This window comes from Helianthus annuus, chromosome 17 (genome assembly GCF_002127325.2).
Source record: "Helianthus annuus cultivar XRQ/B chromosome 17, HanXRQr2.0-SUNRISE, whole genome shotgun sequence".
Classification (NCBI taxonomy): Eukaryota; Viridiplantae; Streptophyta; class Magnoliopsida; order Asterales; family Asteraceae; genus Helianthus; species Helianthus annuus.
In genome coordinates, this window is record NC_035449.2 from 121,990,028 (window position 1) to 122,003,328 (window position 13,301).

Genomic DNA, 13,301 nt, shown 5'->3' on the forward strand with positions numbered 1-13,301 from the left:
TAGCGGGAGGTTAACACGTTCAACTGGTTCAATACGATCAACTTGTTTTATACGATCAACTTGTGTTATACGATCAACTTGTGTTATACGATCAACTTGTGTTATACGATCAACTTGTGTTATACGATCAACTTGTGTTATACGATCAACTTGTGTTATACGATCAACTTGTGTTATACGATCAACTTGTGTTATACGATCAACTTGTGTTATACGATCAACTTGTGTTATACGATCAACTTGTGTTATACGATCAACTTGTGTTATACGATCAACTTGCATAGCATATGAGATTAACAAGCAGTAAAATGTTTCGTGTTTAAATGTGGATAGAGTGTGAATGTAACAAGTTTCAAGTGTGGTGTAATTTGAATATGAAATACATGTTGCACCCAAAGTGTTTAAAACGAAAATGGGATCGAGTATACTCACAGTGATTGCGTTGCGATTTCTTGTAAAAACGCACGAGTAAAGGTATCCAAAAGAACGCATAGGATGGTTATCCTAGAGATATAAAATGACACATAACCAATTCGTTATTATTTAAATATGGTTCACAATATTAATTTAATATTACCGTTTATTACATTATTAACCTATAAAGTTTATAAAAGAAGTTATATTTTAAGGTTAACGAAAATGATTTTTTATTAAAGTAGGATAGAAACTTGTTAATGGGATTTTTTTTTTTTTTTTTTTTTTTTTGAACGGCTAAATGGAACTCTACACCTAAATACACCCTGTTAATGGGATTTTGACAAAAAGGATTGGCTGAAAGTAAAAATGATTTACGAAAATAAAGAATGGGTTTTTAAGGTTTTACTAAATAAATAATAAAAAAAAGAAGTTTAAAAGAAGAATATACCCAAAACAAACTGTTATAACTATGGACTTGTAGGTTTGTTGTCATAATTGCATATGTTTCAATAGAAGCTTTAAGCAAAAGCAAATGGAATCAAATCAAACGGAATGACGTAATATTTACAGAAACAAAATGGTCAAGAATTCTATACCGAAAAGGGTTTCGTGAGTTCCGTCGAACTCCGGTCGTCTTCTTCAGCGGTTAACGGTGGTTCCGGCGGTCGCAAGTTCTTCCGGCGAGTTGCAGGTTCTTCCGGTGGGGTGGTGAAGGTCGAATGGTGGTGGTTTTCGGAGGTGGTGAGTGCCGGGTATTTATAGACTGTCGATGCGGTTAGGAAGTTTGGAAGGTTGGCCGAGAATTGGAAACTAACGGTGATTGATTTTACGAAATGGTAATCAATCAAGATAAAAAGGAAATGATGATTGTGTACAACGCGGACTCGATTTAAAATTACCGAAATCAAATCTCTCGCAAGAAGGAAAAGTCAACGTTGTTGCTGTAATCTTGTTTGGGCGACAAATCTTAAAATGGAAAGGAGAGAAAACGTATATAAGTACGATATGTTTCCATACTTGGTCGGATGTGGCATGCCCGGCCGAGCGGTTAGAGTGTTGTTTGTTGTGTGAGAGGTCGCGAGTTCGAGTCCCATTATAGTCGGTTCCAGGGGGTTTAACCCCTTTTTAATTCTTTTTTTGACACTTAACTGAACTAACTGAGTTCTCTAACTCAGTTAGTTATTCCCTTTACAAAAACAAACCTAGTTAACCCTTTTTTATTAAATAGCTAAACTAGTTAGCATATAAATATGCTTTAACTAACTAGGTTAGGTTTAACTAACCACTTTAACTAAAAATTAATTTCATAAATCATTTATTTATTAAATATATATTATATTTGTTTATTAAATATACATATATATTATATCTATTTGATTTAATCCCAATTTCTGGTAATTTTACCGAATTAACGTACGAATTCCCGATTTTGTCTGGTTTAGGGTAATCTCTTGATCACACTTGTTTCGAGAGCCAAGATTTGAATATCTTTCCACTGTTTTTACGTGTTCGACATAGTTTAACGTGTTTTAACATGTTTTAACATAACATAGTATTAAAACAAGCATATGATCAAAACGATGCGTTTTTCATTATGATCCCAGTCTCAAAATACCAAATAGGGTAAAATGAGAGTACACTGGCTGAATTTAGAAAGTTTAATACGACTTTCTAAAAATAGAAATTACAAAAATACGAAATGTTACAGTGTTCGTGTCTTAACAGATCGGGTTGACCCGTTATGCCAGCCCTAGTCTTGTACTAGTTCTTTTCATGTCTTGTGTTATATGGTACATTTTTATATACGTAATTGGAATGAATGTTTTGGTTGAATGTTTTGTTATGATAAACGAATGTGTAGACTGTTATATATGTTAAGTGAGGTTTTGTTTCAAGAACTTGATCGCACAAGCATCCCGAATCGCACACTCGTTCCCAACCGCACACCCTTGTTCCTTTTGTGTTCTATCTCGGCCCAAACCCCTTGTATCTCGAATGCTCAGCCCAAATCACACAGCCCAAGGATGGGCTCGGTCCTTGTAGTGACCGCATGCACACACAAAAGGGTTGTGTATGGTTTTTAATGATTTAGTTTTTCAACATCATAAGAAAACCCTAGCTCCCCTTCTCTCTTAAGCGACCGACGGCAACACCCTCCTCCTTCGAAGCTCTCCTCGGATCGTGGCATCATCTCTTGTTCTAGCATTCTAGCACATTCTCTACTTCTCGGTTTGTATGTCGATCCTAATTCCGAACTGGTTGTTCTTATTGATCTTGGGTGTGTTATGTTTGATGCTATTGTTAGGGTGTGCATAAGGAATTAAATCATGATTGTAGGGTTTCGTTTACGTGCTATTATGAGTCTGATAAACCGATTTGATTAATGATCATTGATGATATTGATTTCTAGATGATAAGTGCTAAATCATGTTGTTTGACCATTTGATAATTCTGATCATGTGTATTCATAATAGTGTATTCGATGATGGGGTTATGTTGAGATAGATATGCATGAATTTGGGTTGTGTTATGATGAGTATAATGATTAGGGTCAATGATTGTTTATGATTGGTGCTTATGTGAATTAAGGAAACGGTTACAATTCGGGGATTTGTATGAACATATTGAATAACTGCTAGATTATGCTGTTTGATCTGATTAAATTACACCAAAATTGCTAACCGTTGTTACGAGATTAATGGGGAATCAAAGAAGGAAATCAGTTACATATTCCGAGTCTCGACTGAGGTTGCGAGTCGAAACGCCTTGGTTTCGACTCGAGACCACATCTTCACCAAAAATAAGAGAACTCGAGACCATGGTTGCGGGTCTGGTTTCGACACGAGACCTCATGGTCTCGACTTGCATTGCATGACCTGAAACCTCCCCTAGTCTCGACTCGAGACCTCTGGATTACAACTCGAGATCGTATGATCTTGACTCGAGATCTCTAGTCTCGACTCGAGACGTCATGGTCTCGACACTTGACTGTTGGGCCGCACAATGTTGGACTCGCACACTTGCATAGAAATTGCACACTGGTTAACGGGCCCTTCAGTGGGCCGCACTCAAATCGGAAACACTTAGGCCTTTGATGTGGGTTTATGATTGGACTGTTATGTGATACGTGCTATGCCATGATCAATACTTGTGTGCAACTTGAACCGAACTTGACTTGTATGATCACCATAATAGGACGAGGTTGACCACATTAGCTCAAATTACTTAATCTATCGAGCAAATCTAAGGTGAGTTCACTACTCTTTGAGCATGCGTCCCGGTGGGTGGGACAATTATTATGACACGTTTATATATAGTTGTAGTGTAATAATCTTTATAACTTGAGGAATTTGACATACAAGAAATAATTACTCTATCTATACATAAAATTACTCTACCGATAAAGTAATTACACTGCAAACAATAATTACTTTAGTTACACATAAAATTACTTTGTAAGTCATCAATATTACAATTATGTTACCGTACGTCTATTTGTCTGCTTTGCGCACTTAGTACGTTAAGTTGATTTGTATGTGATCCTATCGCTATGTATAGGGTGTTAGAATCAAACACAAATAGATTTAGTGTGTTAAACATACAAATAACTAGAGTAATGATTATTACTTTACAACTTTTGAATTAAACTATGCTTTTCCACCGCGCGTTGCGGCGGGGAATCTTCGTATGAACCAAATGATATGAAGGTGCAATATATAAATGTAACAACAATCCGCTCGAACAATTCATTTCGCCTTGAACTATTGCCAATGCGGGATTTAATATGGAGTCTAAAGTTTCGGATGTGTTCTCAGATAATTCGTGGAGATGGCCAGCCGCTTGGAGGGATTTATATCCGCTTCTTATACAACTGGATCAAATGTCCTTTGATATGCACAGACCTGATAAACTCGTGTGGCGACAAGGAGATCAGGTTCATGATTTTTCTACATCTCGTGTTTGGGAATCGATTAGGCACCGAGAATTAGAGATAGAGTGGAGTCGTATTGTTTGGTTCGGTCAATGCATTCCGCGTCATGCGTTCTTAATGTGGCTGATCATGAGAAGAAAATTACTCACTCAGGATAAAATATTGTCTTGGGATATCTGCATAGGAAGAATATGGATATGATGTGTTGTTTACTCTGTTATGCTAACCACGACTCTCACAGTCATCTGTTCTTCGAATGTAAGTTTTCTGCTCAAGTTTGGCATATGGTTAGGTGCAAAGTGGGTATGGTTTCGGTTCAGCCCAAATGGGATGATATTGTTAATTGGCTTCTGTTGCGGTCCAAGTCGAAATCTGCGGCAGACTATATTGCGAGATTGGGGGTGGCGGCTAGTGCATATTTTATTTGGCAGGAGCGTAACGCAAGATTATTCAAGAACCAGTTGAGACCTCCGGAAATGATAAGTGAAATTATTATCCAACAGGTGCGGTATAAATTGATGGGAGCGAGGTTGAAGAATTGTGATAACGTGCGTCGGCTTCTAAGGGAGTGGGAGATTAACGGAACTGGATTGCATGATGATGGCGGCTGACAAAGTTTTGTCTTTTGCTTTTTTCTAGAGAGTAGTCTAGTTGTTTGTTTCCTTTTGGTGGTTTAATTTGTTTTATTTTGTTCTACAGTCATGGGGTCCTGTGATTGAACTAGTGTAGGCTCTCTACACTACTTGTGCGTTTTGGTTGTGAATATATAGAATCACCGGGGTAACCCTTTACCCAAAAAAAAAACACAAAATAAAACAATTATAAGAAGAAAATGGTGACTTGGTGTAGCGACCTAAATGAATGAACGGAAAAATGATAGTGGTGACGTCGTGTTATGCCATTTTTATAAAAATTCATATCGTTTATTTAGTTTTTTTTTTCTAAAAAAACTAACGAACAAAAATTATAAAAATAAAATTACTGGGTTAAAGGCATATATTTTTTATAATGTAATTCAAGATTTAAAAGAAAAGTCATTGTAACAGCTATAGTTATTTTTTGATGTTATTTAATACAAAAGAAATGGTATGATAAATAAAAGTGTAAAAAATAATCTAGACAACTAAAAAGCCTTTAACCCTATATTATTTATAATTTTATTTATTATAAATTAACAATTCAAATTTTAACCTCCTGTGGTCCACCAATAATAATGATCACAAAAAATCTAAAGACAAAAAGATTTTATAGTATATCAATGTAAGAATAAAAGTATATTATTAATATATATGACATAACTAAGATAATACAATAGCAAACATGTTAATTTTTTTTAGCGGCCAACAAACTCAATCCGAGCACTCTCGGGACATCCACTGGATAAACGGAAGTACTACGAGAGTAACCCGAGTCCACCACCAATTCCAGGGAAAACCCGATAACCCACCCGCTCGTAGACACGATGTTGAAATTACCGGTAAAACCCGTTTGGCTCAACGATCCAACCCAGGTTTCCCTGGGTCTCCTATCATTGCCCACCAGTGTCTCACTTTGCACCAAGTGAGAGTCGAACTTGCATCTCTGAAGAGAAATGCAAGCACTCCACTACTTGATATTAGTGGTAAAACAAAAAGGTCAAAAAAATTATGGCTAAAACTAAACATAAAAAAGATTCATGTAGCCAACAAGATGTTATTTAATATATACTAGTTTTTTTTGACGTCATGCGTTGCGGTGAAACCGAGCAAATGATAATGTAAAACAAACGTGATTTGAATATATAACATATTGTTTAGAAAGCCAAACCATTAGAACGGTTTAATTTATCATCGTACCGTTTTAGGATATCAAATAAATACTTTATTTTGAGTACAACTTCTTTTTAACAAACCTTATAACGGAATGTCGAGAGAAAAAAAATTAAGCACAACTACATACGTAAGTTTTAGAAAAAAAAAATTATAAACGTAATTTATTAAAGAAGTGGCAAATTAATTGATAAATTAATATATGTTTAAAAAAGAAAAAAAAAAGAATTATTAAAAAAGTTGGTAAAGAAAATATATGGTTTAAAAAAGGAAAAATTAAAAATATGTTATTAAAAGTAAATATAATAATAAACTATTATAATATTAAGAAATAATAATAAAAAATTATATATTATTATAAAAATAAAGTTATTATTCATGACTATTCGTTAACAAATATATATAATATATATAATTATAATATAATATAATTGTTATTCCTCAATCTTGTTTTTAGTGTAGCTACTATAGTTCAAACTGAAAAAGAATAATAATTACTTTAATTTTTAATTATTTGTATGTTTAGTGGTTAATTTCATTTATATACCCTGTATATACATACTCTTAAGGCAAATAAATGTTTAAATACATAAAGTGAGAGTGGTTAAATACTTAACATCGATAAACACAAGTTGGATTTCACTCTAAATAAGAAGACTTGAGTTTGAATTTCGTGATTAAACCAATATCTAAATTAAAAAAAGAAATAGAAAAATAGGATTTGATCTAGCTAGTTCAAGAATACGTGTTTCTACAAAGTGCTTAACTTTATTCAACGTTGCCATAAAACGTGATAGTAACCTCACTTCCTCATTATAAGTCCAAAATAACGACAACTTCTTATTTTCTTTGTTGCATACGCGTAAGTTCATAAATAATTGTATGCAAATGATTTTTTTTTCATGATTACATACAATAAAAATTAGCTTATGTCTAAAACTACATCTAATAGGAAACTAATGAGCCAAATTACGTTAACCATTTAAAAAAATAGGTAATTTAGTCAAACAAGTGAGTTAAATAAGAAAATCACTAAATAATTAGTAGCTAGATGACATTATGGAACAACAAACATATCAAACGTTTATGAATCATTCATGGTATTAGAAGATACCTATGGAGTGAAGATACATTTTATATGTTCAGGCGATCTATTTATATGTTCAGGCAATCGATTTAGCTGAACGTGTTAACGATTCCACCAGATTAAACACAATCTTGTTATTGTTAATTTTGAATAAACCTAAACTATAAATCTTATATCAAGTAATGTCTTGTCAAGTTACCTAATGATAACGAATAAACCTAAACTATAAATCTTACATCAAGGTATGTCTTGTCAAGTTACCTAATGATAACTTAAATAAAAATGAGTTATCGAAATAAGGAAAAGAATGAGAAACACCCGATAATTTAAATAAAAATGAGTGATCAAAATAAGGAAAAGAGTGAGAAACACCCGATAATTTAAATAAAAATGAGTTATCAAAATAAGGAAAAAAGTGAGAAACACCGGGTTATAGAGAGTGAAATTAATTATTGTATTTTTTAATTCCTTTTAGATTAGTTATATATAACAATTTTCAATACTAGTTATACATAATAATATTAGATAAAAATCAGAAGTGATGCTATATTATATAAGAAACAATTTTTTTAATTTTACATATAAATATATATTATCGTAGTCGCCTATGCTGATGAAATCTCAACGATTCTGGTTTCTTTTTGTTTACTTCTCATTTAGGTAATATCTTTGGAAATAAATTAATATTCCCATATCTTTACATTACTCACCCACCAAATATATACAAAATCATATAAATTATAATAAAAGATAAATAAAATAACCGGAGAGAGAAAAAAGTAAACATTCAAGGTCAACTGATTTGAAACAAGGTTCCTTTCCTTGTATTTTTCTCTTTGAAAATAACATGAACCAACTGGCCACGCAACTCAGCATATATAATTAGTCAAGTTTACACACTTATAAACCAATCCACACGACACCATTTATAAACCACTTCTTCATGTATCCATTTTAGACCTTCAAAACCTGGTTTAAGCTTTAACTCCCTATTTTTCTCTCCGGGGCACTCGAGCCAAGAACCATGTCTGGCTCGAAAGATGGAAATGATGATGATAACGAGGCGGTTACAATGTATCCCAACTCGACAAGTGTCAATAGTAGGATCTTATTCATTGCAATTATAGTTTTATCTACTGTTGTGGTGCTTGTAACCATGTTACACATATACACAAGGTACATACTTCGACGCCAAGCGCGTCGTAGAGTGGCTCTTCAGGGCATAGGGCTCATAGCTCGTATCCACTCTGACGAGCCACCCAGAAGGGGACTTGAGCCCGATGTTATATCGTCTATCCCTATACTCATGTATAAGAACATTGGTCATGGCCAAGAGTCACAAGACAATGAATGCGCGGTTTGTTTAAGCTCATTTGAGGATGGTCAGATGATCAGGGCTTTACCAAATTGTAAGCACCATTTTCATGCTGAGTGCATTGACAAATGGTTAGGCTCACAAACTAGTTGTCCTATTTGTCGCCATGAGGTGGAGCTGGGTCCCACCCTTCTGCCATTGCCTCGCGAGCCTAGTACTAGGCTCGCGGACGGGGTGAGTGCACCTTCTGCTCCACCTCTAGAACCGACAAGTTTTGTTGGAGTAGCTAAGGAAGGGACTTCAGACGGGATGGCGCAATCATCTTCCAAAGTTACTGGAACAAGCTCGAGATTGGGTTCTTTTCGAAGGATGATAAGTATGGACCGATCTTCAAGACGCAATAATTCGTGTACGCAAGATGGAATTGAAGATCTTGAAAGACAATAAGCCGATAAGTACTGCAACATTCATTATACGTGAAACTATACGTCTATACTTTTTGTTTGGATTTGTATGATTTCGTTAAATATATCTTTGTGTGAATAGTATGGATAAGTTACTATACGTCGACAAATTTTGTTTGGGCTATATCTTGTGCATGTCTAATTACCTTATAATGAACACTTCCATGTTGATATAATTTTTGGGTAATTTAGTGTAAAAAAATATTTTTTTGCTAACTTTTAAGTTTTAACACAAATAGCTATATGTAATTATTAGTGATGGAATCAGGAACTTTAACCTAGAAGGTCGCAATAGACATTTTCTTTAACATACGTTAATAATTAATAAGTTTTTTACCAACTGATGTATAAATAGTCAAAAAATTTTTTTTTTTTTTATGAATGGCAAATGTTACTTTTTTTGTATAATAATTCTAAATTAAATATATCGGCTACCCCCGTTGACATAAGAAGTTGAATCTAAGTTTAGGGTGAAGAGAGTGGTGATCGGTAAAGGTTCGGTAAACACCTTTACCGATAGTCAAGACCACCGCCAACCACTTTACCGATCATGATGTTACCGATTAGATGGGCATTTCGGTGAAGGTTTACCGATGGGAAAGAGAGGGAGAGAAGGGCGTGTGGTGGTGTCCATTCCTTCTCAATTATCATACATTTTTCTCTTTTTTTTTATAGTTGTAATCTTCAAGAAGACAAATCTGGAAACTATAAACATTTATTTCTAACATTGGCAAAAACATGTTTCTTGAAATAAAACAACAAAATATCTTTCTAAATTTTCTATCATTATATTAAATTGAGTTAAGTAACACAATCATAAAATCAAATAAAAACTTATTCTATACTAACTACTAAGATTAAATTGAGTTAAGTAACACAATAATAAAATCAAATAAAAACTTATTCTATACTAACTACTAAGTAAAAACGGTTACTTAGTGACAATTGACTAGATTATAAACTAGCTTAATATTGTAGGGGTTGAAGAATTGGCTCAACAACTAGAATAGACCATGTTTATGACAATTGACTCATCTTTATCACATATACTTTACAACACTTAGCCCCTCATCTAGTCCGTATAGATGGAAAAGAGAAAAAAAAAATTAAAATAAACCAATTTTTCATTCTTGTTTCCTTGATTTTTCCCCTCTCATTCTTCACTAAAGCTAACAAGTAGCTACCGTCAACACCTCCTGTCGTCGCTTTTGGCCGGAAAAAAAATTCGATGTTGTTACTTCACTCCTCTTCTTGCTTTAACTACGCGAACCCCCTTCTTGCTTTAACTACACTTGGCTCTCACTGGTTACTAGGGTCAAACCAAAAAACATTGTAACACCCTGATTTTTCACCCTTTTATATTAAAATAGTAATTAAGTAATGATATTTGAATTATAACATGATAGTATGAAAATATTAACCATATGAAATTTAGTTAAGTAATGATATTTGAATTATAACATGATAGTAAGAAAATATTAACCTTATGAAATTTACTTAAATAAAGCTCTTTTTTTCCGATTTATGATAAATTTAAATTAGAAAATTTATTGATTTCGAAAAGAATTTGAATGCACCGGGTATTGTTTTTCAAAGTTTTGTGTTTGTATGAATTGTGATTTTGTAAGATTAAATATATTACGTATTGATATTTAATCTATAGCCATCATAATCATTTACATTATAGAGATTAAAATATATTATAACCTATTAAATAATTAGTTGGTAATTGTTGATGGACCATATTACCCTTATTAACTAATTAGGTTTCCTCATGCGTGCTTATAAAAGGAGAATTATGTGGAGGTTAAGGGGTTACTCAGTTACACAATTACACACACCCCATTAGCCATAACATCATTAGTTCGACCTCCTCTCCTAACCGATATCCCTTTTCGGTTTTCTAAGTCCCCATCATTAGTCAGCACCCTAAGGAGGAACCAGATCACGATGACAAGCATGTCGAACTCCATTACTGGATTCTCCAACGCACTGTCTGCTATAACAGGTATGTTTTATTGTTTTCCTTCATGTATAAACAGAACTGAACCAACATGTGGTATCAGAGCATATGTTGATTAGTCAGTTATGTTTTCGTATCCATAATTCTGGGATTGAAACTTGGAAAACGGATTTTTTGTAACTTTAAAAGTATAACAGCCGGTTTCGAGTCATGAAGATCGACTCGAGATCTCTGTTTTCGGGAAAAAGAATAATTATATGTTCACTCAAATTCAACTGGGTTATGTTTTAGCCGAAATCTGTTTAGAAAAACTATTAATATTCAGGTTTCGGGTTCCAGAATTTATGTTTTATGTTTTTAGGGTTCATCATGTTCTTGGGAAAATTCGATAATTCTGTTATGTTTTGGAATGTTTTAGGATTAATGAGTGTTTTTTCCATGTTTGATCCAATTTTATCTTTTAACTTTATGCGAAACTGTTATTAGATAAACAGTTACAATTTTTTTCGAAATATGTTGATAAAATTAGATCATCTTAAAACAGGAAATAATATCTCATAATCCCTTAGATTTCGAATTTTCAGTTACGTTATCACAATTAACAGCTGTTGACAGGAAGCTTCGAGATCATCAGATTACGACTCGAGACCATCAGTCTCGACTCGAGACCATAGGGTCTCGACTCGAAATCATCAGGTCCTTAAAACCTTCTACAACTCGAGACAAAGGTCTCGACTCGAGACCATAACGTCATAACTCGAGACAAAGGTTGCGACTCGAGACCATAACGTCATAACTCGAGACAAAGGTTGCGACTCGAGACCTCATCATGACTCGAGATCTCATAAGATATAGTAGTCGAGACCATGGTTCCGACTCGTGACAACAAGGTTGCGACTCGAGACCTCATAACTGACTCGAGATCTCATAACTTAGTCGAGACCTGACTCGAAACCTCATTATTTTAGGCTGTTTAAATGTGAACTAAAAATTTTTTCGGGGAAACCCCGGGCGGGGGCACGCTGTCCCCCGCACCCCCCAGGGAACTCACCACGGAGTTCGATCCGCGCTAACGGGTAGTTTGCTATTAAATAATTGGTTTTGTAATTATTTAGTTAAATAATCAGAATCAAATAATGTTTTGCAAAACCAAGATAGCTTAACTTGAATGAGCTTCTGATGTATCATTTCTGGCCAAAGCTGACTTGATACATCTACTTATCATTCAAGTATTACGAAAGCTATGTTAAGTGTGCATCATAAGCATGAATGTTTTAATATCTGGCCAAAGCTGATTTAATTCTTTCATAGATGGCATACTTAACAAGTGCATAACTAAAGTGACTGTTTCAATTTATGGCCAAAGCTGATTTGTTACAACCACTTTGCACATATGCTTAAATGATTACACTTCTGGCCAAAGCTGTTTTGTCTTCGTTTAAGTAGAATTTTTTAACTAAGTCTATTATTTTGATGTTAGTAATAGACAATATCATAGCTTCATAACGTAAAATGGTCATTATTTATGTCTGCCTTAGTTTAACGTGCCCTTAGATCACATTAGGACTTCTTCCTTAGTATCATAACTTGCTCATCTTATTTCCACTATCAGCACCAAATCAGGGGATTCCATCTTTGACTGGTGATAACTTTGATGCATGGAAGGATGCTCTCATGCTTACGCTTGGGCTGCTGGATTTTGATTATGCTCTAAGGGAGAATAAGCCAGCGGACCTTACCACTCAGAGTACTGCTGCTGAGCAAATACTTCATGAAAAGTGGACTAGGTGTAACCGCATGTGTCTCATGTTTATGAAGCAGTCCATAAGCAATGCTATCAGGGGAGCTATTCCTGATTCTGAAGATGCTAAAACCTACTTGGCTTCTGTGGAGGCGCAGTTCAAGGGGACGTCTAAAGCACACGCTAGTACCCTTATTCTCAAGCTGGTGACAACTAAGTATGATGGGAGGAGCGGCATTCGCGAGCACATCATGATGATGAATGACATGGCCAATAAGCTGAAGGGGCTGGAAATGGAAATCAGTGATGGTTTCCTTGTTCATTTCATCATTACTTCGCTTCCTTCGTCCTTCGAAGCATTCAAGATCAATTACAACACTCAGAAGGACAAGTGGACAATGAGTGAACTGGTCGCTATGTGCGTACAGGAGGAAGAGCGTATGAGGATGGATCGCCATATTGATGTTGCAAACTTCACTACCTCCGATTCTAAGAAAAGGAAGAACAATTATCAGAGGAAGGATGCTTCTAAAGTCCAAAGGCCTAATCCTAATTCTAATACAAGTGCACCTTCC

At 34.6% G+C, this 13,301-nt stretch overlaps 1 protein-coding gene across 1 annotated transcript; it reads left to right on the forward strand.

Moving 5' to 3' along the window:
* The first annotated feature begins 8,146 nt into the window (after positions 1-8,146).
* Positions 8,147-9,198, forward strand: LOC110897708 (E3 ubiquitin-protein ligase ATL41). Its single transcript, XM_022144439.2, has one exon. The coding sequence runs from the start codon at positions 8,268-8,270 to the stop codon at positions 9,003-9,005; it is 738 nt and encodes a 245-aa protein (XP_022000131.1). The 5' UTR covers positions 8,147-8,267; the 3' UTR covers positions 9,006-9,198.
* The last annotated feature ends 4,103 nt before the right edge of the window (positions 9,199-13,301 follow it).